This window comes from Abramis brama (assembly GCF_963993115.1).
Source record: "Abramis brama genome assembly, chromosome: 14".
Lineage (NCBI taxonomy): Eukaryota > Metazoa > Chordata > Actinopteri > Cypriniformes > Leuciscidae > Abramis > Abramis brama.
The window spans coordinates 35,611,274-35,637,522 of NC_139976.1; the positions used below are offsets into that span (position 1 = coordinate 35,611,274).

The 26,249-nt window shown below is 37.7% G+C and overlaps 1 protein-coding gene across 1 annotated transcript; it reads left to right on the plus strand.

Annotated features, from left to right (window-relative positions):
- Nucleotides 1-320: 320 nt before the first annotated feature.
- Nucleotides 321-26,249, plus strand: LOC311096725 (uncharacterized protein). The gene is made up of 14 exons (XM_084136052.1): nucleotides 321-693; nucleotides 3,952-4,041; nucleotides 7,011-7,097; nucleotides 16,938-17,162; nucleotides 17,804-17,902; nucleotides 18,445-18,489; nucleotides 18,595-18,693; nucleotides 19,552-19,605; nucleotides 19,686-19,793; nucleotides 19,887-19,940; nucleotides 22,339-22,383; nucleotides 23,415-23,754; nucleotides 23,831-23,920; nucleotides 24,193-26,249. Coding segments are annotated over exons 7-12 (375 nt in total). The 5' UTR covers nucleotides 321-693; nucleotides 3,952-4,041; nucleotides 7,011-7,097; nucleotides 16,938-17,162; nucleotides 17,804-17,902; nucleotides 18,445-18,489; nucleotides 18,595-18,691; the 3' UTR covers nucleotides 23,527-23,754; nucleotides 23,831-23,920; nucleotides 24,193-26,249.

The following is a 26,249-nucleotide window of genomic DNA, read 5'->3' on the forward strand; positions in this document are numbered from 1 at the left end:
CCTTTAACTAGTTTTGTGGTGTAGGTCTAAGTATTAATAATGTTAAACATGTGGTTGCATTGGATCTGGATGGGAAGGATAACTCTGGGAGTTTGGAAGGGGTGTGTCGCGATTCTCACACAGCGGTCGAGACTGGAGGAGCTACATGGAAAACTATGCACCAAACAAGACACTTTAAAAAAAAATTGTTTTCATGAATAAAGTTGGGTGACCCTCCCCCTAGACTAGAAAAGGATGGATGACTCTCCCTCAACAAAGAATAAAAAGACATGACCCTCCCCTATTTTCCTTTCGGTGGTCCATTCCATAAATACCCTGCCATCCCTAAGTTTAAATCTATATTAAAAACACACCTCTTCAACCTAGCATAAACATAGCACACTCTCACATTTCTATAATTCACATCCGTTATTTGCAAATCGGGCTTAAAATCCTGTAGTGTGAACTAGGCTTTAGCAGCAGCTTCGACCTTGACCGGTTCTGTGACGTCACATGCCAGTTCTGTTCATGATGTCACAGGCGGGGAGCGTGTAGTGCAAACTAAACACACAGTTTACAGACAATTACACTAACGTAAGTGAAATATAGTTTACAAACGGATTATCGAGATATAAAACTTTTAGGCCTACGCATCTGTGTTATCTGCGAGAAACGCCAGCTGCAGCCCAGACGCGCCTGCGGAGAACTTGACAGGTAAGTTAACATTAATACAAATCAAAACTCACATATATGCAGAAATAACAGTCCCAGGTAGCCAAAAATATGTGGGACAACAATGGCCCGAATCATGTGTTGTGCCGAATTTTGACCATAGACAGTAAAAGGAAGATTTCGACTAGGCGGTCGTTATTTAATGTTCTTCTCTGGTAGTTTCCAGCGTGTAATTCCTTTACTTAAATATATAATTGCACTGTAACAATGACACCTTCAAATAAAGTTACATATTGTTCAAATAAACATGACTTAATGCACCTTTAAATACACAGTATTATACCTCCTCTAAATTGTCTTGGGTAACCTGTATACACATGTCCAACACAAGCATACAGTACGTTTGCAATTTATACTGTACATACTACATTAACAGGTCCCATTAACAATCTTGATTACAACAACATTACTTAACAATGAATTACTTAATTACTTAAATACATTACTAAAAGTTTACACATAGCCTACTACAAATCATGGGCGTCGGAAGCAAAAAAATGTGGGTGGGTCATCCTCCAGAATTTTTTTTACTGGAGTAGATTAGGGGGTGTTCCCGAAGCTAAATAGCCTACCTTATCTAAAATCTCTATGCAATAATGAGTGAGAGTAAAAATGAAACGAGCGCAAATCCGTCTTTCAGAATTTTGCATCTTTCAGAAATCCGAGCTTGGCAAGAGTAATATCAACTCAAATTGGCAACAAGGCTACATCATAGACATGTTCTACGAAATGATATTGTATATTATTGTATGCATATTTAAATGATTTAAAGGCACACTATGTAGTTTCCGTTTTTCTCAAACAGCGACCCCTAGAGTCTCCATAGTCTATTTAACGTTACTGTCGTAAATACCACTCACGCAGAGCCGTCTCTGCACTCTTTCGACCGCGCTTTCTTCGTCGACTATGCCATGATTCACGTCTGAAATGCGTGCTAGTGTCTTCCACAGAGGCTGCTTCATATGTTGTTGATGTATGTGACGTCGTGCCGTAAAGCAAGTTGTGATTCTCGTGAGATTTGTTGGGGCGCCACCTCTCAAACTTGCATTGCTGGTTTTGCCAGCGCCGTCATCGAAACAATTTTGAAGCTGTTATATTAAGGTACACATCTTGCATAGTGTGCCTTTAAGCCTTGTACAATATGATACTCGAATGAATGGAATAGGCACAGCATGATCACAAATCAAACAACACGTAATTACCATCTCCGTCTCTCAGCAACCAAACCAGCTCTAAATAGCCTAAAATCAATTAAGATTCATACACATTAATTGCTACTTCATATGTCCAATCAAAAGCCACAGATGAGAATCTTGCACTGGCCAGTGTTACACTCACTTATACTGACACCTACTGGCGTGCGTCTGTGCAGCATCACAGAAAAATAAAGGTTTACAGTAACGGACACGACTGTTGTTAATACGGTATTCGTTGTGACCCATTATAGATTTATTTCGTGTCTTTCCTAGAATGGGCAGTTTGTGACTTTGCGAGATAAACAACATAAAGTAGCACTGGTATTACAAAACATTCTGTGACACATACCAATCAAATACAGACGTGACACAAATAACACGTTTGAAAAAATATTAATGCACTTTAATTCGTTTAATTGATATTTTAAATATCACAAAATTAGGCTATTTATTTAGGATTTTGTGTCACAATTACGTCAGCATGCTATAGGTGTTCGATTAATCTGTCAGTCTCTACTGGAGGTGTCGCAACACGGTGACATGTTCCGTGACTCGGTGTCAGTCAGGTGTCATGTCAGTGTCAGTGTGTCGCGATGTCAGTGACACATGCCACTATCCACCACTGGTACATGCCAATAATGTCAGTGACACATGCCACTATCCACCACTGGTACATGCCAATAATGTCAGTGACACATGCCACTATCCACTGGCACATGCCAATGAAGACCGGATGTGCCACCGGATGTGCCAACACGCATAGTGACATGTGCCATTGGCTTCTGTGCGTCAGATGCCATGTCACTTAATTTTAAAACTGCTACTGGGATAAGATTTAAAATGTAGCGAATTACAATACTTTAAACAAAACATACTTAAGTAAAAGTAAAATTACAGATTTTAAAAACTACTTAAAAAAGTAGAAATACACAAAAAAACTACTCAATTACAGTAACGCGAGTAAATGTAATTCGTTACTTTCCACCTCTGCAATAAACTTTATTAAACTCATCAGTATATTTTTGGCCATCATTCGGATGGGGTCGTCAGCAGGCTTAAAGAAACACGCCGAGTTTTTGGGACCTTATTCACCGTATCCCCCAGAGTAAGATCAGTCCATACGTACCCAAGATGGCGGCTGTGTCTCGTGTGACCTTGTTATTTGTACACGCTGTGACTATACAAATCACATCATGTAAATAGGAAAATGTTGGCGTTATTTTGTCACTTATTGAGAGTAGTATGCTAGCTGGAGCCATTTACCTCCAGTCTTTGTGCTAAGCTAGGCTAGCGGTGGGTGCGTCAGACAGAGTTACGGCACGCACGGAGATGAGAAGGGTATGTATGGACTTATCTAACTCTGGGGGATACGGTGAATAAGATAAAGTCCCAAAAAGTCGGTGTGTTCCTTTTATAGAGGATAGCCTACAAGCAATGACACATAGGTTATAACCGTAATTAAACCAAACTATACCTGTTCCATCTCCATACAGCATATATTCTTTGGCTCTGTGGGCATTATTGTCCGACTCCGGGTCGAAATGAACACCGTTACTGAGAGTTTCTGTTTTGATATTATCATCATTCCGTGAGATGAGATTGTCCTGGCTCTGAGCGCAAGCTCGTGAGGCTCCGCCCCCTGTGTTGTGCAGCAGCAGCTCATTTGCATAAAGGGCACACACTAAAACAGCAAGTTTTTCTGAGCCTCAAAAAGTGACAATTTAAACATGCTGTAAAAAATGGTCTGTTCTCTGTTGGTTGTTTTCAGCTAAAACTTCACAAACACACTGGGGACATCAGAGACTTATTTTACATCTTGTGAAAAGGGGCATAATAGGTCCCCTTAAAAAAAAGAGAAAAAAAAGAAATACTAGTCCCATACATACATCATTTCACGAAAGAGAAAACGGTTTGGAATCAAGGACAAAGAAATGGAGAAAGTATTGGTTTGAGTAGAGACATTTGTAACCAACAAAGGGCTATAACTCTAATATAATTAGCTCAAAGTGATCATATTCTCTGATTATTTCTCCTGTGTTTTCAGGCTCTTCTCTGATCATCCCTCTGGCTCTTCAGGTTCTGATCACCGCTGGATTCTTATGGTGGTTTTTCTGTAAGAAGCATCAGTGTCGAGGTAAAACTCCTTAAATACTTTAGATGGAAAAACTCAATTTATTTTATTGTCTATTATTTTAATACTATAATAGTATTGTCCCTTGAGTAGATATACTAAAATATTAGGGGTGTCAAAATTTATCGTTTCTACGATGCATCGCGATGCAGACGAGGACGATTCGGTATCGGTTCAGTAATAGACCATAACCGATTATAATGTACTGACGCTTTTCTGACATCATTTGTCGCGTACGTGCTTTGTCGCGGTAGCATAAAATGGCAGATGGAGGAGGGACGCGAGTGATTAAAAATGCTCCAACTACTTTTGGAGTAGATTAGGGGGTGTTCCCGAAGCTAAATAGCCTACCTTATCTAAAATCTCTATGCAATAATGAGTGAGAGTAAAAATGAAACGAGCGCAAATCCGTCTTTCAGAATTTTGCATCTTTCAGAAATCCGAGCTTGGCAAGAGTAATATCAACTCAAATTGGCAACAAGGCTACATCATAGACATGTTCTACGAAATGATATTGTATATTATTGTATGCATATTTAAATGATTTAAAGGCACACTATGTCGTTTCCGTTTTTCTCAAACAGCGACCCCTAGAGTCTCCATAGTCTATTTAACGTTACTGTCGTAAATACCACTCACGCAGAGCCGTCTCTGCACTCTTTCGACCGCGCTTTCTTCGTCGACTATGCCATGATTCACGTCTGAAATGCGTGCTAGTGTCTTCCACAGAGGCTGCTTCATATGTTGTTGATGTATGTGACGTCGTGCCATAAAGCAAGTTGTGATTCTCGTGAGATTTGTTGGGGGCGCCACCTCTCAAACTTGCATTGCTGGTTTTGCCAGCGCCGTCATCGAAACAATTTTGAAGCTGTTATATTAAGGTACACATCTTGCATAGTGTGCCTTTAAGCCTTGTACAATATGATACTCGAATGAATGGAATAGGCACAGCATGATCACAAATCAAACAACACGTAATTACCATCTCCGTCTCTCAGCAACCAAACCAGCTCTAAATAGCCTAAAATCAATTAAGATTCATACACATTAATTGCTACTTCATATGTCCAATCAAAAGCCACAGATGAGAATCTTGCACTGGCCAGTGTTACACTCACTTATACTGACACCTACTGGCGTGCGTCTGTGCAGCATCACAGAAAAATAAAGGTTTACAGTAACGGACACGACTGTTAATACGGTATTCGTTGTGACCCATGATAGATTTATTTCGTGTCTTTCCTAGAATGGGCAGTTTGTGACTTTGCGAGATAAACAACATAAAGTAGCACTGGTATTACAAAACGTTCAGTGACACATACCAATCAAAAACAGACGTGACACAAATAACACGTTTGAAAAAATATTAATGCACTTTAATTCGTTTAATTGATATTTTAAATATCACAAAATTAGGCTATTTATTTAGGATTTTGTGTCACAATTACGTCAGCATGCTATAGGTGTTCGATTAATCTGTCAGTCTCTACTGGAGGTGTCGCAACACGGTGACATGTTCCGTGACTCGGTGTCAGTCAGGTGTCATGTCAGTGTCAGTGTGTCGCGATGTCAGTGACACATGCCACTATCCACCACTGGTACATGCCAATAATGTCAGTGACACATGCCACTATCCACTGGCACATGCCAATGAAGACCGGATGTGCCACCGGATGTGCCAACACGCATAGTGACATATGCCATTGGCTTCTGTGCGTCAGATGCCATGTCACTTAATGTTAAAACTGCTACTGGGATATGATTTAAAATGTAGCGAATTACAATACTTTAAACAAAACATACTTAAGTAAAAGTAAAATTACAGATTTTAAAAACTACTTAAAAAAGTAGGAATACACAAAAAAACTACTCAATTACAGTAACGCGAGTAAATGTCATTCGTTACTTTCCACCTCTGCAATAAACTTTATTAAACTCATCAGTATATTATTATCCATTATTCGGATGGGGTCGTCAGCAGGCTTAAAGAAACACGGCGAGTTTTTGGGACCTTATTCACCATATCCCCCAGAGTTAGATCAGTCCATACGTACCCAAGATGGCGGCTGTGTCTCATGTGACCTTGTTATTTGTACACGCTGTGACTATACAAATCACATCATGTAAATATGAAAATGTTGGCGTTATTTTGTCACTTATTGAGAGTAGTATGCTAGCTGGAGCCATTTACCTCCAGTCTTTGTGCTAAGCTAGGCTAGCGGTGGGTGCGTCAGACAGAGTTACGGCACGCACGGAGATGAGAAGGGTATGTATGGACTTATCTAACTCTGGGGGATACGGTGAATACGATAAAGTCCCAAAAAGTTGTTGTGTTCCTTTTATAGAGGATAGCCTACAAGCAATGACACATAGGTTATAACCGTAATTAAACCAAACTATACCTGTTCCATCTCCATACAGCATATATTCTTTGGCTCTGTGGGCATTATTGTCCGACTCCGGGTCGAAATGAACACCGTTACTGAGAGTTTCTGTTTTGATATTATCATCATTCCGTGAGATGAGATTGTCCTGGCTCTGAGCGCAAGCTCGTGAGGCTCCGCCCCCTGTGTTGTGCAGCAGCAGCTCATTTGCATAAAGGGCACACACTAAAACAGCAAGTTTTTCTGAGCCTCAAAAAGTGACCATTTAAACATGCTGTAAAAAATGGTCTGTTCTCTGTTGGTTGTTTTCAGCTAAAACTTCACAAACACACTGGGGACATCAGAGACTTATTTTACATCTTGTGAAAAGGGGCATAATAGGTCCCCTTAAAAAAAAGAAAAAGAAAAGAAATACTAGTCCCATACATACATCATTTCACAAAAGAGAAAACGGTTTGGAATCAAGGACAAAGAAATGGAGAAAGTATTGGTTTGAGTAGAGACATTTGTAACCAACAAAGGGCTATAACTCTAATATAATTAGCTCAAAGTGATCATATTCTCTGATTATTTCTCCTGTGTTTTCAGTCTCTTCTCTGATCATCCCTCTGGCTCTTCCGGTTCTGACCACTGGATTCTTATGGTGGTTTCTCTGTAAGAAGCATCAGTCTCGAGGTAAAACTCCTTAAATACTTTAGATGGAAAAACTCCATTTATTTTATTGTCTATTATTTTAATACTATAATAGTATTGTCCCTTGAGTAGATATACTAAAATATTAGGGGTGTCAAAATTTATCGTTTCTACGATGCATCGCGATGCAGACGAGGACGATTCGGTATCGGTTCAGTAATAGACCATAACCGATTATAATGTACTGACGCTTTTCTGACATCATTTGTCGCGTACGTGCTTTGTCGCGGTAGCATGTTGTGGCGTTTGTATGTGTTGTGACCCTTCTCGGCCACCGTAGTTTACCTTTAATAGATGGCGTGATAAAGAATCGAATGAAAATTTTCCAATTGAATTCTCTCCATTTTGGTGATGTCTGTGACATCTCACAGATTTTATACCATTCTTCATTTGATATCGTGGCAACTGCTTCTTTTTTCCACTTTACTTTGACATACAGAGTTGTGTTTTTCTGACAGGACATTAAGCTAGTGTACAGCTTTGAAACGATTTTGCACATTTTCTGTTGATATGCACCACACAAAGTCTCTAAAACCGCATTAGGTTCATTTCTGTCCTTAATTTCTTTATTATATTATTCTCTTAGTTGCAGGTATCAGAAGAAGTCTAGATTATCTAGACTAAAACTTTCAGATATTGAAAACTTCTTATTTCCCCATTATTAATTAAATTACAAAAGGCTGTAACCCCTCTATTGATCCAATATTTGAATTTTGAGTCATGCGTTCCTGGCTTGAAGTCTTTGTCATGAGCTACCCATCTTAATATTTTTCTTTCTTTGTTCAATTTTAATTGTCATGCTACACTATACCAAATTTCCATTGTGAATTGTGCAATTGGGCCAAGTAATTCTATTAAATCGGTTGGAATATGGTCCTCTCCCATGAGTGTCTGAACATTATATCCAGGGATGCATGTCTCAATCTCTTTCCATCTGGCAAAATATCTAGGGTCACACCAGCAACACAAGTAACGCAATTGAGCTGCATAGAAATACATTTTTAAATTAGGAAGGGCCATGCCCCCCTTATCTTTCTGCAGCTGTGTTGAATACCTAACTCTGGGCTTCTTCCCATCCCATATAAACTTCGATAACAGCTTATCCCACTCTGTGAATTGTTTTGACGGTATATTTACCGGGAGGGATTGAAATAAATAAAGTAGCCTAGGGAGGATGTTCATTTTTATCACATTTATTCTATCACTTAAGTCGAGTGGATAAGTAGACCATCTCTGGATGTCTGTTCTAATACTTTCGTTTATTGGATTGTAGTTAAAATTATATAGTAGTGAAGGATCTTTAGACAGTAATACTCCAAGGTATTTAATTTTGTTGGTGCTCCATTTTATATCGTATGTGCTTGCAGTTTCATTTGAGGGTGAATGATTAAACAGTAGTATTTGGGTTTTGGAAATATTCAACTTGTATCCAGCATATACATTATACTTTCCCAAAAGATCCATCAGTATTGGAAGTGATATGTTAATATCTTCTAGAAATAACAATATATCGTCCGCAAATAATCCGATCTTTGTTGATCATAATCCCCTTTAAATCATCTTTCTCCCGAATCACTTGAGCCAATGGCTCGATGAATAAAGCAAAAAGGGTGGGACTTAATCCGCAGCCCTGCCTACAGCCTCTACCGAGTTCAAACCGGTCTGTCAAAGATCCATTCACTTTTATTCTTGCGGTTGGCTTATCATAAATTGCTCTAATACACTGAATAGAGTCTTTAGTAAGGCCAAATTTCTCCAACGTTAGATATAAGAAATCCCAGTTTACTCGATCAAAGGCCTTTTCTGCATCAAGGCTGATCAAGGCCGCTTTAAGCTTATTGCTGGAAATATTGTGAATCACTTGAAGACTTCTTCTGATATTATCTTGCGTTTGCCTACCAATTATAAAGCCAGTCTGATCCTCATCAATTATATCAGAAATAAAGGTTTCCAAATCGTTTAGAAATAATGGATGTATATAGCTTAAAGTCCACATTTAAAATTGATATTGGCCTATAATTGGCACAATTTGTTATGAGGTGAGAAAAGACCCAATGGCGAGTGACAGTGAAACAGTCTTTTAATAGAAAGTAAATAAGGTAGCCTCCAGCAGAGCAGTTCAACAGAAATCTTCCTTGTAGAAAATAGACAACAGAAACAGCCAAAAATACGGCCAGTGATCGTAAACAGAAATTATTCTTTTGCAAACAGTATTTAGTTCAATTCAATTCAAATTTATTTGTATAGCGCTTTTCACAATACATATTGTTTCAAAGCAGCTTTACAGAAAGTGCATTTCAGAAATGTACATAGAAAAATACAGTTAGTTAAACATGCATTAATTTAGGGCATAAACATATCGCCAGCGTCGAGTCGTCTCTTCACAGGTGTTGGGGCATCTGTAGTTTCCATGGGAGGCTGGATACAAACTTGAGCTGACAATCTGTATTTACCTCGGGACTAGCGTCCCGAGATAACAACAGAAAAGCAGATGGGAAAAAAAATTAGCGTAGCTGCTGTTCATAACAATAATGCATTCAATCTGATTCAACTGTGCTATAAAAGGTAAGTATTATGTGAATGCTTGGCTAAAGAAATGCGTCTTTAATCTAGTTTTAAACTGGGACAGCGAGTCTGAGCCTCGAACAATATCAGGAAGGCCATTCCACAGTTTAGGAGCTAAATGTGAAAACACCCTCCCTCCTTTAGTGGACTTAGATATCCTAGGAATGACCAGAAGCCTCGAATTTAGTGATCTTAAAGAGCGCGATGGATTGTGGGGCGATAGAAGTTCCGTTAAATTTAGTCAGCGGGCAGCGGCGATGCGAGAACACAGCAGGTGGCTAGCCTCAGGTCACAGGGATGGATGCATAGAAGACACTCAGCGGGGAACAGCAGCAGCACAGTCAAGCGTATCACTGGACACAGAGAGCTGGTTAGTGCATGAGTTGTAAATACTTGCTGCTAGATCAGTGGTTCTCAACCTCTCCTGCAGGGACCTCCTGACAGGCCATGTTTCTGTTTTAACCCTGAAATGGCACACCTGATTCAAATAATTAAAGGCTTAATGAGTAGTTGACTAATTGATTAATTGACTAAGTCCTACTCTTCCTACTCTAATAACTACTCATTAATTGAGTCAGGTGTGCCATTTCAGGGTTAAAACAGAAACATGGCCTGTCAGGGGGTCCCTGCAGGAGAGGTTGAGAACCACTGTGCTAGATGGATTCCCCGACAGGACAGGAATAAGGTAGAGCGAGATAGCAACACCGTTTTTCATTTAAGTGAAGTCAACGAACAATCCGACAAAGAGGCAGGGGAAAGAGAGAGCCCCACTACCTGGGGCTTTATTTGCCTTTAGTCTACTTATTGCTTTATCCAGTTCTTTTGATGTAATTTCTGCTAATATTCTTTTATTTTGTATTTCTCCTATACAAGGAAGGTCTAATTTGTCTAGAAATGCTCTGATCGACTCTTTGTTAGGAGCGCCCTCTAGTGAATATAATTCGCTGTAGTACTGATAGAAGGTGTTTTCTATTTCTTTTGGCTCAGTTTGAAGCTTATGCGAGGTAGGGTCTTTAATTTTCAAAATTGTTGTTTGCGTAATTTTCTAGCGTGCAACTTTGTAGATTTTGGGCCTAGTTCATAATATGCTTGTTTTGTATATCTAGCTTTTTTCTCTACTTCATCATCTAAATAATTTTCATGTTGCATTTTCAATTTTTGAATTTCTTTTTGAGTGTCCTGATCTTTTTCAAAATTAATTTTTCCTCTTTATCCTTTAAATCTTTAATTAATCTTTTATATGCTTCGATCCTAGTTTTCTTAATGTTTGTTGCCTTTGCTATTAGTTTTCCTCATAAGACAGCTTTTAACGAGTCCCATAATATTGATGGATCCACCTCCCCATTGTCATTCTCTTCTATAAATGTTTTGATGTCCTGTTTGACAGATCCAACTACTGATTGGTTGTTAAGAAGGCCCACATTTAATCGCCATACAGTATTTTTGGGGTTATTCTCCAAGTTAAGAGTTAAATAGATTGCACTGTGGTCTGAAACATCAGTGACTCTGATCTTACATTGTTACCCGGTAGAAATCTTCCTGTCTCATTATAAAATATAATATAATATAATATAATATAATATAATATAATATAATATAATATAATATAATATAATATAATATAATATAATATATAATAATGTGTATAGTCCCTCATAGTTGGGTGGAGCTTCCTCCAGACATCCACCATGCCCGTTTCCTCCAACATAATATTAAGTAATTTTGTAAGATTTCTTTTACTTCTGTTTTTACTTGTGGTATCTAATAGGGCTGTGCAATTAATTGAATTTCGATTTCGATTTCGATTTTTGCTCCCAACGATCACCAAAATAGTATAATCGAGTAAAAACGATTATTTTGCCATGTTCTGAAAGAACGCTCTTATTTTGTCTTACTAGTGCAAAATACCTGTGCAAAATCAGTTTTTGTGTGTGTTTTTAGTAATTGTTGGTTTGGTGTGATTGAATGCTCATCGTTACACTTGCACAGCAAAAGTTCAGTGACATTTTTATTTGTGCATGGTAGAAAGCACACAGTGAACTCTGAGAAAACGCTATGCTTGAGCAAACAGTTTGTGAATGGGCTACTACAAATGATGCCCGTGAAAGAGACTGTGAACGCATTGAATAGGATATGTTTAGTTGGTGAATAGCATAGGCTAGTATTACACAGTAGCGATAACATTAAGCGCACCAGAATGAAACATAACATTATTAAGAAGTAAACAGTGTGACTTACAGATTCAGTTAACATCCAGAGAGTGTGTGTAGATTCAGTTAACATCCAGAGAGTGTGTGTTTATTGTTTATTTTTAAACATCCAGAGAGTGTTAAACCACAACCCATTATGTCAGATTGTTTATTTTTAAACCACAACCTTTTAAAAATGATATATTTAACGATATCTTTAGCATTTCTCATCCAAACAACGTCAAACTTGGCACTGCACTTACTCGTGCCCGTAGCGAGACACCTGTCGAGTTTGAAATCCATCGGACTAACGGTTCGAGAGATATGCGGTTAACAGACACACACACAGACAGACAGACAGACACACAGACAGACACACAGACAGACAGACAGACAGACAGACGTTCCTGTAATTTATAGAGGTGCAAAATACCCGTGCAAAATCAGTTTTTGTGTGTGTTTTTAGTAATTGTTGGTTTGGTGTGATTGAATGCTCATTGTTACAATTGCACAGCAAAATGGGCTACTACAAATGATGCCCGTGAAAGAGACTGTGAACGCATTGAATAGGATATGTTTAGTTGGTGAATAGCATAGGCTATAACATTAAGGATATAGGATAACATTAAGCGCACCAGAATGAAACATAATATTCAGAAGTAAACAGCATAGCTGACATATAGATTCAGTTTACATGCACAAATGAATAAGCGCGTCGATTCAGGGAGCAGTGCAAAGTGCCCGTGCAAAATCAGTTTTCGTGTGTGTTTTTAGTAATTGTTGGTTTCTTGGTAAAGAAAACACATTTTTACTCAAATTAATCAAAATGGATTTATCACATTTTGGAACCAAACTATAATATCCAGAAGTAAACAGTGTAGCTGACTGATTGTCAGAATGTTTATTTTTAAACCACAGCCTTCTTGGGGCTTCTTTGAATGATACAACTCTCTAGTATTACACAGTAGCGATAACATTAAGCGCACCAGAATGAAACATAATATTCAGAAGTAAACAGCATAGCTGACATATAGATTCAGTTTACATCCACAAATGAATAAGAGTGTCGATTCAGGGAGCAGTGCAAAGTGCCCGTGCAAAATCAGTTTTCGTGTGTGTTTTTAATAATTGTTGGTTTCTTGGTAAAGAAAACACATTTTTACTCAAATTAATCAAAATGGATTTATCACATTTATCACCGAACTATAATATCCAGAAGTAAACAGTGTAGCTGACTGATTGTCAGAATGTTTATTTTTAAACCACAACCTTTTAAAAATGATATATTTAACGATATCTTTAGCATTTCTCATCCAAACAACGTCAAACTTGGCACTGCACTTACTCGTGCCCGTAGCGAGACACCTGTCGAGTTTGAAATCCATCGGACTAACGGTTCAAGAGATATGTGGTTAACAGACACACACACAGACAGACAGACACACACACAGACAGACAGACAGACAGACAGACAGACACACAGACAGACAGACAGACAGACGTTTCTGTAATTTATAGAGAGATATAGAGAGATAGAGAGATGTTCTGAATGACGCGCGCACGCGCACATCCGCCCCTCCCGATGCCATAAACTCTCTCAGCTTGAATGTTTAAACTGATAAAACTTAAAAAGAAGTGACAATTATAAACTTTAGTTACGATGCAATGCTGGCCCGATTGTACAAGTGACAATTCCATCATGTCCCGACTCCTAAACGCGAATGTGTAGTTTCGACGCTTGCCTTGTCCAACGCATTTTGAGAGACAGAGAGAGAGAAGACGCATCACCGCTGAACACTCACGCGGTTTGTGAAATTGCGTCTTGGAGAAAGTTTTAAAATGATTGATTTGATTTTATAATCTGTGTGGATTCATTTAGGCTACTCATACAATCTACATGCTAAAGTGAATCAATGTTTGCGGGGGAATTTCCCGCATTATAAGTGGTAGACCTGCGGGAATTATTAAAATACTCATTGAAGTATTATCTGTTATATATAATTTATTTTAATAGTTCTAAAAGTACAATCAATGTTCAAATTTCGATTTTTTTAAGAATTGTTGAAAGGTGTCTTTGGTAACACTTAGAACTAATGAACCTTATTGTAAAGTGTTACCAAAGACACCTTTCAACAATTCTTAAAAAATAATTCTTAACTTTAACTACCTTTGTTAAGATTAACTAATAATGAACAATACTTCTACAGCATTTACTAATCTTAGTTAATATTAATTTCACCATTTACTAATACATTATTAAAATGAAAGGTTGTATTTGTTAACATTAATGCACTGTAAACTAACATGAACCAACAATGAACAGCTCTATTTTTATTAACTAACATTAAAAAAGATTAATAAATACTGTAACAAATGTATTTCTCATTGTTAGTTCATTTTAGGTAATACATTAACTAATGTTAACTAATTAACATTATTATAAAGTGTTACCGTGTCTTTTTAATAAATGCAACACGTTCCCAAAGTCATGTGAAATAATCGTGTTACATAATCGTGATTTCAATACTGACCAAAATAATCGTGATTATGATTTTTCCCATAATCGAGCAGCCCTAGTATCTAATCTCAAATTTAAGACTGAATTCCAGTCCCCTCCACATACACAGATCCCTTCCGCTTCTGCTGTGAGCGTATCAAAGAAGTCTTTATAAAATGTTGTTTCACTTTCAGGTGGTGCGTAGATGTTAACCAATGTCATAAGATTATTTTCGATTTTACCCTTTGCTAGAATATATCGACCCTCCTTATCCTTTACTTCTTTGCAAATGTCAAACTTTATTTTTTTGGTTACAAGTATTGCAACTCCCCTCCTATGACTTTGTGAGTATGAGCTATAAAATATGTTGTAACCAAATTTAGTAAGTTTTTCATGCTCCAAAGCTCCTAAATGTGTTTCCTGTAGCAAGATAATGTGCATATCGTCTTTCCTTATCTTATTCATCACCCTTGCCCGCTTTACTGGGTTACCTAATCCATTGACATTCAATGACATTATTTTAAGCTTTTGACTGTGCATCATAAATGTGAGGTGGTTCAGATTGGTTGCTTGTCTTAAAACCATCAACATCGAACATGAACATTGTAAATAAAAACAGAAACAGAACTGAGATTAAAGCAACAAAACAAATAAACTGAAAAAGGCTTCCAAGGCAGGGTATTCCTAATTCCCCCATTTTCGCCAATCTAAGGTAAGAGGGAAAGCCTCCCTCTAAGAGAGGACCCCCTCCCAGAACCAGTGTATAAATCAACAAGAGCTTTTCCACTAATTCAACCTTAGGTGTTTTAGCTCCTTCAAGTCAGGCTATTTGAATCGTAAAAAAGGATGACAGTACTAGTGTTTACATCACTAACTGTCAATGTCCAAATGCAACTAAACACACAGCTCTTTGGATCATAGCTAGTACCTATTTCCTTCTATTTTTTATTTTCTTTATTATATTTATATATATTTCTCTCTCTCTATATATTTTTTTTATAAAACACCATATACTTTAACCAAAACCGAATAATAAAAACAAGTTGGGTAAAATTTCTATAAATATTTTTGAGTCTTCATTTTCTTTTCCGACACAGCCGACTCCAGTTCTGGTTAAACACACTAGACAAACAAATTATGTGCATTTTAGCCACTTTTTGTGTGAAATCATGTTTATTTTTTTGTCCATCAAAAGTGTGCTTTCACTTAATTTGAGCGTGAGCAGCGCAGCATAAATAGACTCGGCGCTGAAACCCCCACTTCACTGCTGCTCACGCGACGCTCGCGCTTGCGGTCTGAAATGGCAGTAATACACAAGGTTTCATGGTCATACATGTGCGTTCTGTGTGCACATGTGATGCTGATGTTGCACGATGTTAATCATGTGGCGCCCGAGTGCATTTGGTCGCCGGTCATGGCCGATCACGTGAAAATCGGCAAATTGCGGTCACCAGCAGATCAATCAGTGCATCTCTAAAAGATTAGCATTAAAAGTAGAATGTTCAGATAGGCTATGCGACAAATTATTATAATGCTATTTCATAACAATACTAATAATAATATAAATATTTTTACGTTTTTTACGTTTTTTTTCCCCAACTTTCTGCGGCCCCCACTTTGAAAACCCCGGGCCTGTACCAATTATTGCACCATGCTGTCACTAAATTTAATAAAACTAGTGCAAAATACCTGTGCAAAATCAGTTTTTGTGTGTGTTTTTAGTAATTGTTGGTTTGGTGTGATTGAATGCTCATTGTTACAATTGCACAGCAAAAGTTCAGTGACATTTTTATTTGTGCATGGTAGAAAGCACACAGTGAACTCCGAGAAAACGCTATGCTTGAGCAAACAGTTTGTGAATGGGCTACTACAAATGATGCCCGTGAAAGAGACTGTGAACGCATTGAATAGGATATGTTTAGTTGGTGAATAGCATAGGCTATAACATTAAGGATATAGGATAACATTAAGCGCACCAGAATGAAACATAATATTCAGAAGTAAACAGCATAGCTGACATATAGATTCAGTTTACATCCACAAATGAATAAGCGCGTCGATTCAGGGAGCAGTGCAAAGTGCCCGTGCAAAATCAGTTTTCGTGTGTGTTTTTAGTAATTGTTGGTTTCTTGGTAAAAAAACAAAATGGATTTATCACGTTTTGGAACCAAACTATAATATCCAGAAGTAAACAGTGTAGCTGACTGAGTGTCAGAATGTTTATTTTTAAACCACAACCTTTTAAAAATGATATATTTAACGATATCTTTTGCATTTCTCATCCAAACAACGTCAAACTTGGCACTGCACTTACTCTTGCCCGTGGCAAGACACCTGTCGAGTTTGAAATCCATCGGACTAACGGTTCGAGAGATATGTGGTTAACAGACACACACACAGACAGACAGACGTTCCTGTAATTTATAGAGAGATAGTGTTTAGTAAGGCTACCAAATGTTGTGACAATCACAATATCCTACACTTATTGTTTGTGAGTGTCTAGTCATTACCACTCTGACTCATGTCCGTTTCAGCCTGATGTTTCTGATGTTAGTTTTAATTTTTCCTTAGGCTGCATGCAGTCTGCATGCAGTGGTGCTCAACCTTCGACTAGCGCTGCTGTGTTATCGCAGAAGCATCCACAAACACCCACACAGAAGCCGGCTCCAGCCACAGATGTGCCAGAGACAGAGCCAATACTTGATTATGCTCAAACTTCGACCAGCACTGATGTGTTATCTGAGAGAAACCCCATCAGTAGCCCAAGAGATGGACCAGTGAAGATCAAACCAAGAGGTAACATTAATACAAACTAAAACTCACATGTATGCAGAAATTTAAATGAACTGCATTATTTTTACAGGACAATACTAATAATATCGTTTACATGTAGCACCTCAGTACGTCAATGGACTACTTGCACAACTACTTCCGCGTTCTAGTTAGTACATATCGGGAGTTTCCGGTTAGAGCATTCAGCGCATCTCCGTTCATGAGAATGCAGATTATCACTATGTTTTATGGCTGCCAATTGAGTAAAACAGTGAATAATGATCTCTGTATTAATTATCTTGAGCCTGCTGAAATGTTCCTATAAATATATTTTCTTTCCAACTGTGCATTCTGAATAATACATAGCTAAATATATTGATCCACTAAGCTGCGGCAGTCCTATATGCTCGTCTTCTCATGAACAGTTTTTTCTCTTTCTGACATGTCATACCTGTTGGGTTTACATTTTTAAATAAAAATTGACTATTAAAAGGATTGCTTGTGTGCGCTGGTGTTTAAAGCAAAGCAAATATTATACATTTTATAACAATATTCTTTGGATAGAAGTGTCTACTAAATGAATAAATGGAAATACCCGTGGGAGTCACCCTCCTATAAATAAACTGACAATTCAATGTTTTCTTCTTCTTCTTTGGCTTCTATAGGGAGAAACTGGCGCTGCTGGAGGCCGTGGTTCAGAGGGACCCCAGGGAGCCCGTAGTGAGCCTGGTAACCCCGGACCCGCTGGTGCCGCCGGTCCTGCTGTGAGTATTCGCATCACAAAACACCACCGTGTATTTGCTAGAAGGATTTTAAATGAACTACATTTCAAAATAAAATTTGCTTGCATTGTAGCAACAGAATAATGGTACGTTTAAATTACAGTTGTAAAGTTGTAGATTCAAAAGTAAACTATATTATCTGCTAAATAAGACATGAAGATACAACATTAATTACTAAAATAATTTTCTGTAAAACAATGTGTCTTCTAAATACAAATAAATCTGACTTGAGAGATTGTACGGAGTCAATGCTTTTGAGAAACTTTTGAAAGGATATGCAAAAGCATTGAAGTATATTTTTTTCATCACCATGTCCCTTTAGGGACTCCATAAGTTTAAGATATCAATGGATAAATATGATCTTGTATAGAATGTACAAAAAATGCAAAAACGGATAGCCCACCTAAAGCTGAAATTATCTCCAAAACAAAGTGTGATTGGAGTATAATTTAAATGAATTTAAATAAGTTAATTTAATGGTGTGGAGAATAAGATGAACATGACTTCACTTGTTTTCTGCACAGGGAGCTCCTGGTAGTGATGGTGCTCCTGGTGGCAAAGGATCTCCTGTAAGTATTTATATGTAATAGATAATATCCCACACCAATCTGTCTTTATCTTTTATTCATGCTGTTGCCATCTTTACAACGATGATTTGCATTGATGTTTTGTAGGGTGCTGCTGGTATTGCTGGCGCTCCTGGTTTCCCAGGATCCCGTGGACCAGCTGGACCCCTAGGCCCTTCTGGTGCTCCTGGCCCCAAAGGAAACAATGTATGTACACTGCATTTTATTAAGAATGCATGAAAAGTATAGTAATATTTCAGTGCTTTCAGGATTGCAGATATGCTATCTTTAGTTTTGAGACTGATATTACAGGAGGCGTGACTTACGGCTGGATACAGCACTTTTGCACAGATCCTCGCTCCGATATGCAGTCTGATCAGTAGATGCTATTATCCGAAAATCAAAGCCAGTCAGCAGATTATTGGCAGTCAGAATTGACACAGCAGTGTATGATGGGTACAGGCTCCGGCTTTAGGCTGTGATTTCATCCAGTTAGTGCAGATCAAGAATATTTGATATTTTAAGTTCGATTTTAGAACATGCATTATAAGGCTAGATTGAAAATATAGATTTCACGATTTTAATCTATTCTCATTTTGATGAACCAATGTCGATTCTTAAATCCAAAGAGTCGATCTTTTAGTCTATGCTGTATTGAACAAAATATTATTTCTAGTGCCTCCCATCCAAAAAATCGCAATAAGCTTTGTTACTTTTTGTTATGAAGCTCTCTAATTCTGCCAGTTTTATTATGAAATTCAAACAATAAGTAAGTTTTTCCCACTCTTTAATGTGCTGTGACAGATCGCTGTAGCCGTCTCAGTTCAAGCAGCACATGAACTGATCATCTTTTCCTCTTTAACTACAAGCTATAGCATAAATAAATAAGTTGTGTGCTGTATTCCAGCCTTTAGATGTTATAGATCTGATTAAAAAAGAACACTCTCTGTGCCCTTGAGCTTGGCACTTAACCTCTTTCCTGACTTATAAATGTACATTAAGTTGCTTTGGATACAGAAGAGTGGGCTGAGATCAGATATCTTACGTCTTATGCTCTAATTCCAGGGTGATCCAGGTCTCCAAGGCCCTAAGGGAGATGCCGGTCCTAAGGGAGAACCTGTAAGTAACTTTGAAGCATTGATAATTTCCTAATATTTTCAGAAACCTGTAATAGTAATAGTTGCTATTCTCTGTTTTAGGGCCCAGTCGGACCCCAAGGTCTCGCTGGACCTTCTGGTGAGGAAGGAAAGAGAGGAGCTCGTGGTGAGCCCGGTGGTGCAGGACCTGTCGGACCCCCTGGAGCCCGTGTAGGTTAACCTTACCAAAACTGTGACAGTTCGATTCCAGCATGCTTTTTTTGCTTGTTTGTTTCTCACCTTTTGTCTTTTTTCTTTCGAAAGGGTGCCCCTGGCAACCGTGGTCTGCCTGGCAGTGATGGAGCACCTGGACCCGGGGTAAGATTACTGAGCTCGCAAATCAAGGCCGTGAATCTTGCTAAACTGAATCTCTGAACACTTTAGTAAATGTTTCATCTGGTAACCTTAAAATGTGCTTTACTCTACCAGTCAAAAGTTAAAAGTTGGAATCATTAAGGCTGCATTTATTTGATAAAAAAAAAAAAAAAGTAAAATGTTTAAAAGGATCGTTTTCTATTTGAATATATTTTAAAATGTAATTTAATCCTGTGATCAGAGCTGAATTTTCCGCATCATTACTCCAGTCTTCAGTGTCACATGATCCTTCAGAAATCACTATAATATGATGATTTGATGCTCAAGAAACATTTATGATTATTATCAGTGTCGAAAACACTTCATATTTTCATGGAAACCGTGGGGTAAGATTAAAAAAAAGAGATATTAATAATTTTATTCAACACGGACACATTAAATAGAGTGACAGTAAAGACATTTATAATGTTACAAACGATTTCAATTTCAAATAAATGCTGCTCTTTTAAACTTTCTATTCATTAAAGAATCCTAAAAAGGGTTTCCACAAAAATATTAATGCCATCAAAGGAATAAATTACAATCTTAAAATATATTAAAATAGGAAACATATTCTAATAATATTTCACAATATTATTGTTTTTACTGTATTTTTGATCAAATAAATGCAGCCTAGGTCAACAGAAAAGACACATACACATTATCCATTATTTAGAGCAGTGTTGCCCAACCTTTTTTCAGTCAAGGCACCCTTTGAAAATTTAAAAAAACTAGTGCAAAATGCCTGTGCAAAATCAGTTTTTGTGTGTGTTTTTAGTAACTGTTGGTTTGGTGCCCGTGAAAGAGACTGTGAACGCATTGAATTCAGGGAGCAGGCTAGGTTACTACAAATGATGGCTGTGAATAAAATATAATTCAGAAGTAAACCGTGTAGCTGACAGAGTGTTTATGTCAGAATGTTTATTTTTAAACCACAACCTTTTTTTTACCGATATATTTAAGAAAACGCTATGCTTGAGCAAACAGCTTGTGAATAGGCAACTACAAATGATGCCCGTGAAAGAGACTGTGATCGCATTGAATAGGATATGTTTAGTTGGTGAATAGCATAGGCTACTATTACACAGTAGCGATAACGTTAAGCGCACCAGAATCTATCTATCAATTACAGAAGTAAACAGCATAGCTGACTTATAGATTCAGTTTACATCCACAAATGAATATGAATTACATCCACAATGAATTACATCCACATCCGTCGATTCAGGGAGCAGTGCAAAGTGCCCGTGCAAAATCAGTTTTTGTGTGTGTTTTTAGTAATTGTTGGTTTCTTGGTAAAGAAACAAAATCAGTTTTTGTGTGTGTTTTTAGTAATTGTTGGTTTCTTGGTAAAGAAAACTATAATATTCAGAAGGAACCAAACTATAATATTCAGAAGTAAACAGTGTAGCTGACAGAGTGTTTATGTCAGAATGTTTATTTTTAAACCACAACCTTTTAAAAATGATATATTTAACGATATCTTTAGCATTTCTCATCCAAACAACGTCAAACTTGGCACTGCACTTACTCGTGCCCGTAGTGAGACACCTGTCAAGTTTGAAATCCATCGGACTAACGGTTCGAGAGATATGCGGTTAACAGACACACACACAGACAGACAGACACACACACACACACACACACACACAGACAGACAGACAGACAGACAGACACACAGACAGACAGACAGACAGACGTTCCTGTAATTTATAGATAGATGTGTGCACCCTACACTAGTGTTGTCACGATACTACTTAGATACTATACCTTGAAATGTATTAATTTTTAATATCACAGGGAAGAACTGCCGTATAGGCCTAGATACAGATATAGATATTTTTAATATCAAAAAATGTTGTCCATCCATTTAAATCATTAATTTCTTCTGAAGAGATCACTTTACAAGATGACATATTTAATTAAGACTTTTATTCATATATAAACATTCCTCAGTTACCATTGCAAATCTCACCTAAATGTTTGCTCACTCACTGTATTTGTGTTTTTATATTGGGATAATTTTGTTATAATTGCACAAGATAGCTTGTTTTTAATATATTTTATGTAATATTTTCAGTGACATTAATATTTCCTGATGAACCGAAACTGCAACATATATACTTTCAGTCTCTTTATAAAGTGGGAAAGAAACTGAGACATGGTGATCGTGTCCATGAAGGAATTAGAAGATCGGACGGCCAGAAAGTTTTCCCATAACCAAACGTTTTGTCTCTTGTTTCCTTCTGTGAACTTTGAGTCTTGCCATAAACATCAGTGTTGACAGTTTTGATCAAAAAGTGTTTAAAAAATGTAAAGACTGTAGATGATCATGTGCAAAAAATTGTCTTTATTTTTTTAGGTTTGCATCAAATTTGTTGAGAGGTGCAGACTTTGGGAAACATCGGTAAGTTGACAAGACTTAATTCTTCATGAAATTCTCTAGCAAGAATTGGTTTGTTAAATTCGGTATGTAGATAGTATGAGATATAACTGAATTACACAACCAAAGCCTAGAAGCATCGGTTATAGAGTTCATGTAAAGTTTTTTTTTTTTTTTTTTTCATCAATTTTTTTCCCTTTTTTTTCATTAGCTGGGTTTCCATCTGAACGTGAAGCAAATCTTTTTCAAATAAAAAATGTGAATTAGGTGCGTTTCCATCAGGTTGTTTGAGTGGATGACGTGGTATTGGTAACCTAGTTACCAACAGTAAATGAAACACCGTCAGCGAAACAGTAGTGATGTGAGTCGTTCGACTCTATGAGCGACTGCTTTAAGAGAACAGTGAGAGTCGTTCCCGTCTGAGAGCTGTTTTCCCTTTTTGTATTTTTGTTTGTTAATACAAGTAAGGATAATATGATTATAGTTTCGCTACACTGCTCAGCCACACGACAAGTAGACACTCGCTTAATGTTATTTTGATGTGTTTTCATCCTTAATATCAGGTCAGAAAACATGAGCAGTAACACAAGCAAACGAAGTAGCGTTTGAATGCATTTTAATAACAGACAACATAAAGACAAAACAGAATTTGTAAGGTGAAACTGTCATATCGAGCAGGGACGACCTTTAACAACCGTATAAATGTGGTCTGTTTTAAGTGTGATGTGCTTACAATGGTTTTATTTTGAATAGTGAAGAATGAACAAAAAGGGTGGCTAACTGCACACTGATCCACTCAAGACTGGAAAAGTCTACAAAAACATTTTTTTATTTTATAAATTGCATCGTGCCGTTTATAAAATGCAATTTCTACGCACCTGTAGTACAAGGACCTGCAGTACCAGGACTTTTTTCCATCACGTTTCTTTCTGATGCGAGACTTGCATAAAAACAGGGTGATGGAAACATAGCTAATGTTTTCATCTTTCATTTCCCTTACTCTTTAATTAGGAGATTTGAAATTAGCAAATGTTTTGTCAATCTCTTTTCTTTAGCCTCAGTTTGTCGAAGAGGGGACTACATATCTGGAAATACAAAAGCATTCAACTTGCGACAATTTCATACGGTTATATGACCGTTTCATCTTGGAAGACCAAAACATCCTGATAATGGAACCTCTTCCTGACTATGTGACCTTGAGTGAGTTCATCAGAAGAAAAGGAAGGTGCCTGAATGATGAGACAGCGAACCACATCATGGCTCAAATCTTGGATGCACTGGATCAGTGCAACCATCTTTCAAGTCTTTTTTACCCATTTCTCAAGAGATTTCTACTGATTGACCCAAAAAACATGCATATAAAATTTGCACACATTACCGAAAAAGACCTTAAAGGTGAGTTGGCTTTTTGAACACAGATCACTGATGACTGGTGATGTTTTACTAAACACTGGAAATGTCTTGCTTGCAGGATATGATAATGATGAACTGGAGGATGAGGATAAGGAAGAATTCATCTTTATAGTAATGATGTTTTTGAATCGCGATGGCGTGTTCAAGGGTAAGATTGATAACAAGAACGAAGTGGAAATAACATTGCTTGGAAAACATATAAAGCTGTGACACATAAGGTGACGGTAAAATGATAAGTGTCAAACCTTAATGACGGATGAACAAAGTGTAAAACACAAGGGAATGATAATGAATGTTAGCAGTGATTAAATGTTCATGCCATAGTAACAGCAACAATTGCTTTGTATGTCATGGTAACATTCACCTTATGTGTAGCCTACTACAGAAAGGTCAAACGTGATTAATCTGCTCTCTTCACAGAAAATTTTCCAGACCATTGCTATAATGCAAAAAACTACTTGACTAGAGAGAACCCCTGCATTGAATGTAGAAGAAGACAAAAAAGTAAGAATATTTTTTTTTTTTTATCATTTCAGGCCTTTAAATCAAAAAGACATTATTTGAGATAGAACAGTCTCAGACCTGCCAACCTGTACGCATTTTGACCTCAAAGTACGTTGGTATGATTTGTCACTCTAAACTACGCAAAAACCTGGTGTACGCGCTGTGCTCAAATCAAGCAACAGCAGAAGAAGAAGAGTTCGACCGATCATAGCGCTGGTTCATTCCCCAAATAGCAAGCCAGGATGATTGACAAATGCGTAAGGCTTATGATTGAAAAGAGACAGCAATACATAATCCCGCTCGATCCCCCTTCCACTCCCGCCGTCTGACGGATTTCTTAAGCGAGGACAGTACAGTAGTCTCGGTGCTTCTGACTCCTTACGGTAAACAGACTGAGGGAGATTTGTTGAAATATTGAATTGAGTTTACTTAATCCTCTGCGTGATCGCATGGATTGACTCTAAAAGTACGATCTGTCATTCATAGTCACTCTGAACATTATAATCTAAATAAACTTGAAATTGCTATGGCTTTATGAAAGTGCTCTGACTTGTGGATGACTGACAACTGCGAGTCTGGAGAAACAAGCATTTAATTATTCATTCTCAGTGTTGAGAAATGCAACATGAATGTGTAATGTTATTGTGTTAAAAATAACTAAAGTACCTAATTATGTTACATATTCATTTAGTATGAAAACTAGCATGTTAATTACTTATGGATTTAAAAGTACCATTGTCTCAGTTCTGCGCGAGCTCTCTCTCACAAACGCGCACACACAGAGAGAGAAGACGGGCAACTGTAAGTCTAAATTTTGTTCTTGCTTGTGTTTTTTTTCTGTCAAAATATTAGAAAGCATTTCATATTATCCATCATTATCCATTTTTAAAAATCGTTAAAATACTGTTAACAAAACCCCTCATTATATAGGCCTACTTGATGATCTTTTAACGGAGATATGCAAAGTCTTTAGTGGCGCATGGAGGGACATAAAAGGAGGAGCGACGACAGTGACGAAACAGGAGAGGACCAACAGTTCGTTACAACAATACAGCACAGCCGGCCTGGAGTGAATCGTGCGAGTGGAGGAGACGCTGCGCATAACATGTTACGTATTGTATTTTGTATCTTTGTAGCCTAACTTGTGCAACTTTGTACACATTTGTTTGAGTTCATTATTCACATTTGTTCGGTTCCAGCTGAAGTAGAGCCCGTGCAGCAGGGCAATTGGGTGACTGTGAGACGCTATAGTCGCGGGACAAAACACCACTCTTCCGTTCCGATAACAACATTAAACAGGTTTTCCCCACTCAGTGAAACACAGACAGAGAATCCTGCTGATTGTTCCCTAGTAACTGGCGATTCTATTACACAGAACGTGAAAATAGAGACACCAGCCACCATAGTCACATGTTTGCCGGGAGCCAGAGCGCCTGACATCAAAGCAAATTTAAAAGTGCTGGCTAATGCTAATCGTAAATTCTCTAAGATTATCATTCACGTCGGCACAAATGATGTTCGACTCCGCCAGTTGGAGATCACCAAAATAATATTAAAGAGGTGTGTGAACTCGCAAGTACGATGTCAGGCACTGTAATTTGCTCTGGCCCCCTTCCTGTTCGCAGGAGTGATGAGATAGTCAGTAGATCACTCAATGGCTGGCTGTCAAGCAAAATAATATAGAATTCATAGACAATTTGAAAAGTTTTTGGGGCAGACCTGACCTGTTGAAAAGAGATGGTATTCATCCCTCCTGGGATGGTGATGCTCTTCTCTCTAGTAATTTGGCTCATAGTCTTAGAGATAAAACATGACAATCTGGGGCTCAGGTCAGGAAGCAGACAGACTGGCTAAACCGACCGTCTGCTAGCTGTCTCACGTCACCAAGGTCAGATAAATCCCATCACATAGAGCCTCTTTCACCTAGATATCAGCATATAGAGACTGTGTCTGTTCCCCGAATTTGGAAATCC

Bases quoted from the DNA above. Each gene is read 5' to 3' on its own strand.
- LOC311096725 (XM_084136052.1), top strand. The intron at 19,941-22,338 runs GTAAGATTACTG...TTATTTTTTTAG, and splicing joins ATGGAGCACCTGGACCCGGG to GTTTGCATCAAATTTGTTGA. The intron at 22,384-23,414 runs GTAAGTTGACAA...TCTTTTCTTTAG, and splicing joins GCAGACTTTGGGAAACATCG to CCTCAGTTTGTCGAAGAGGG.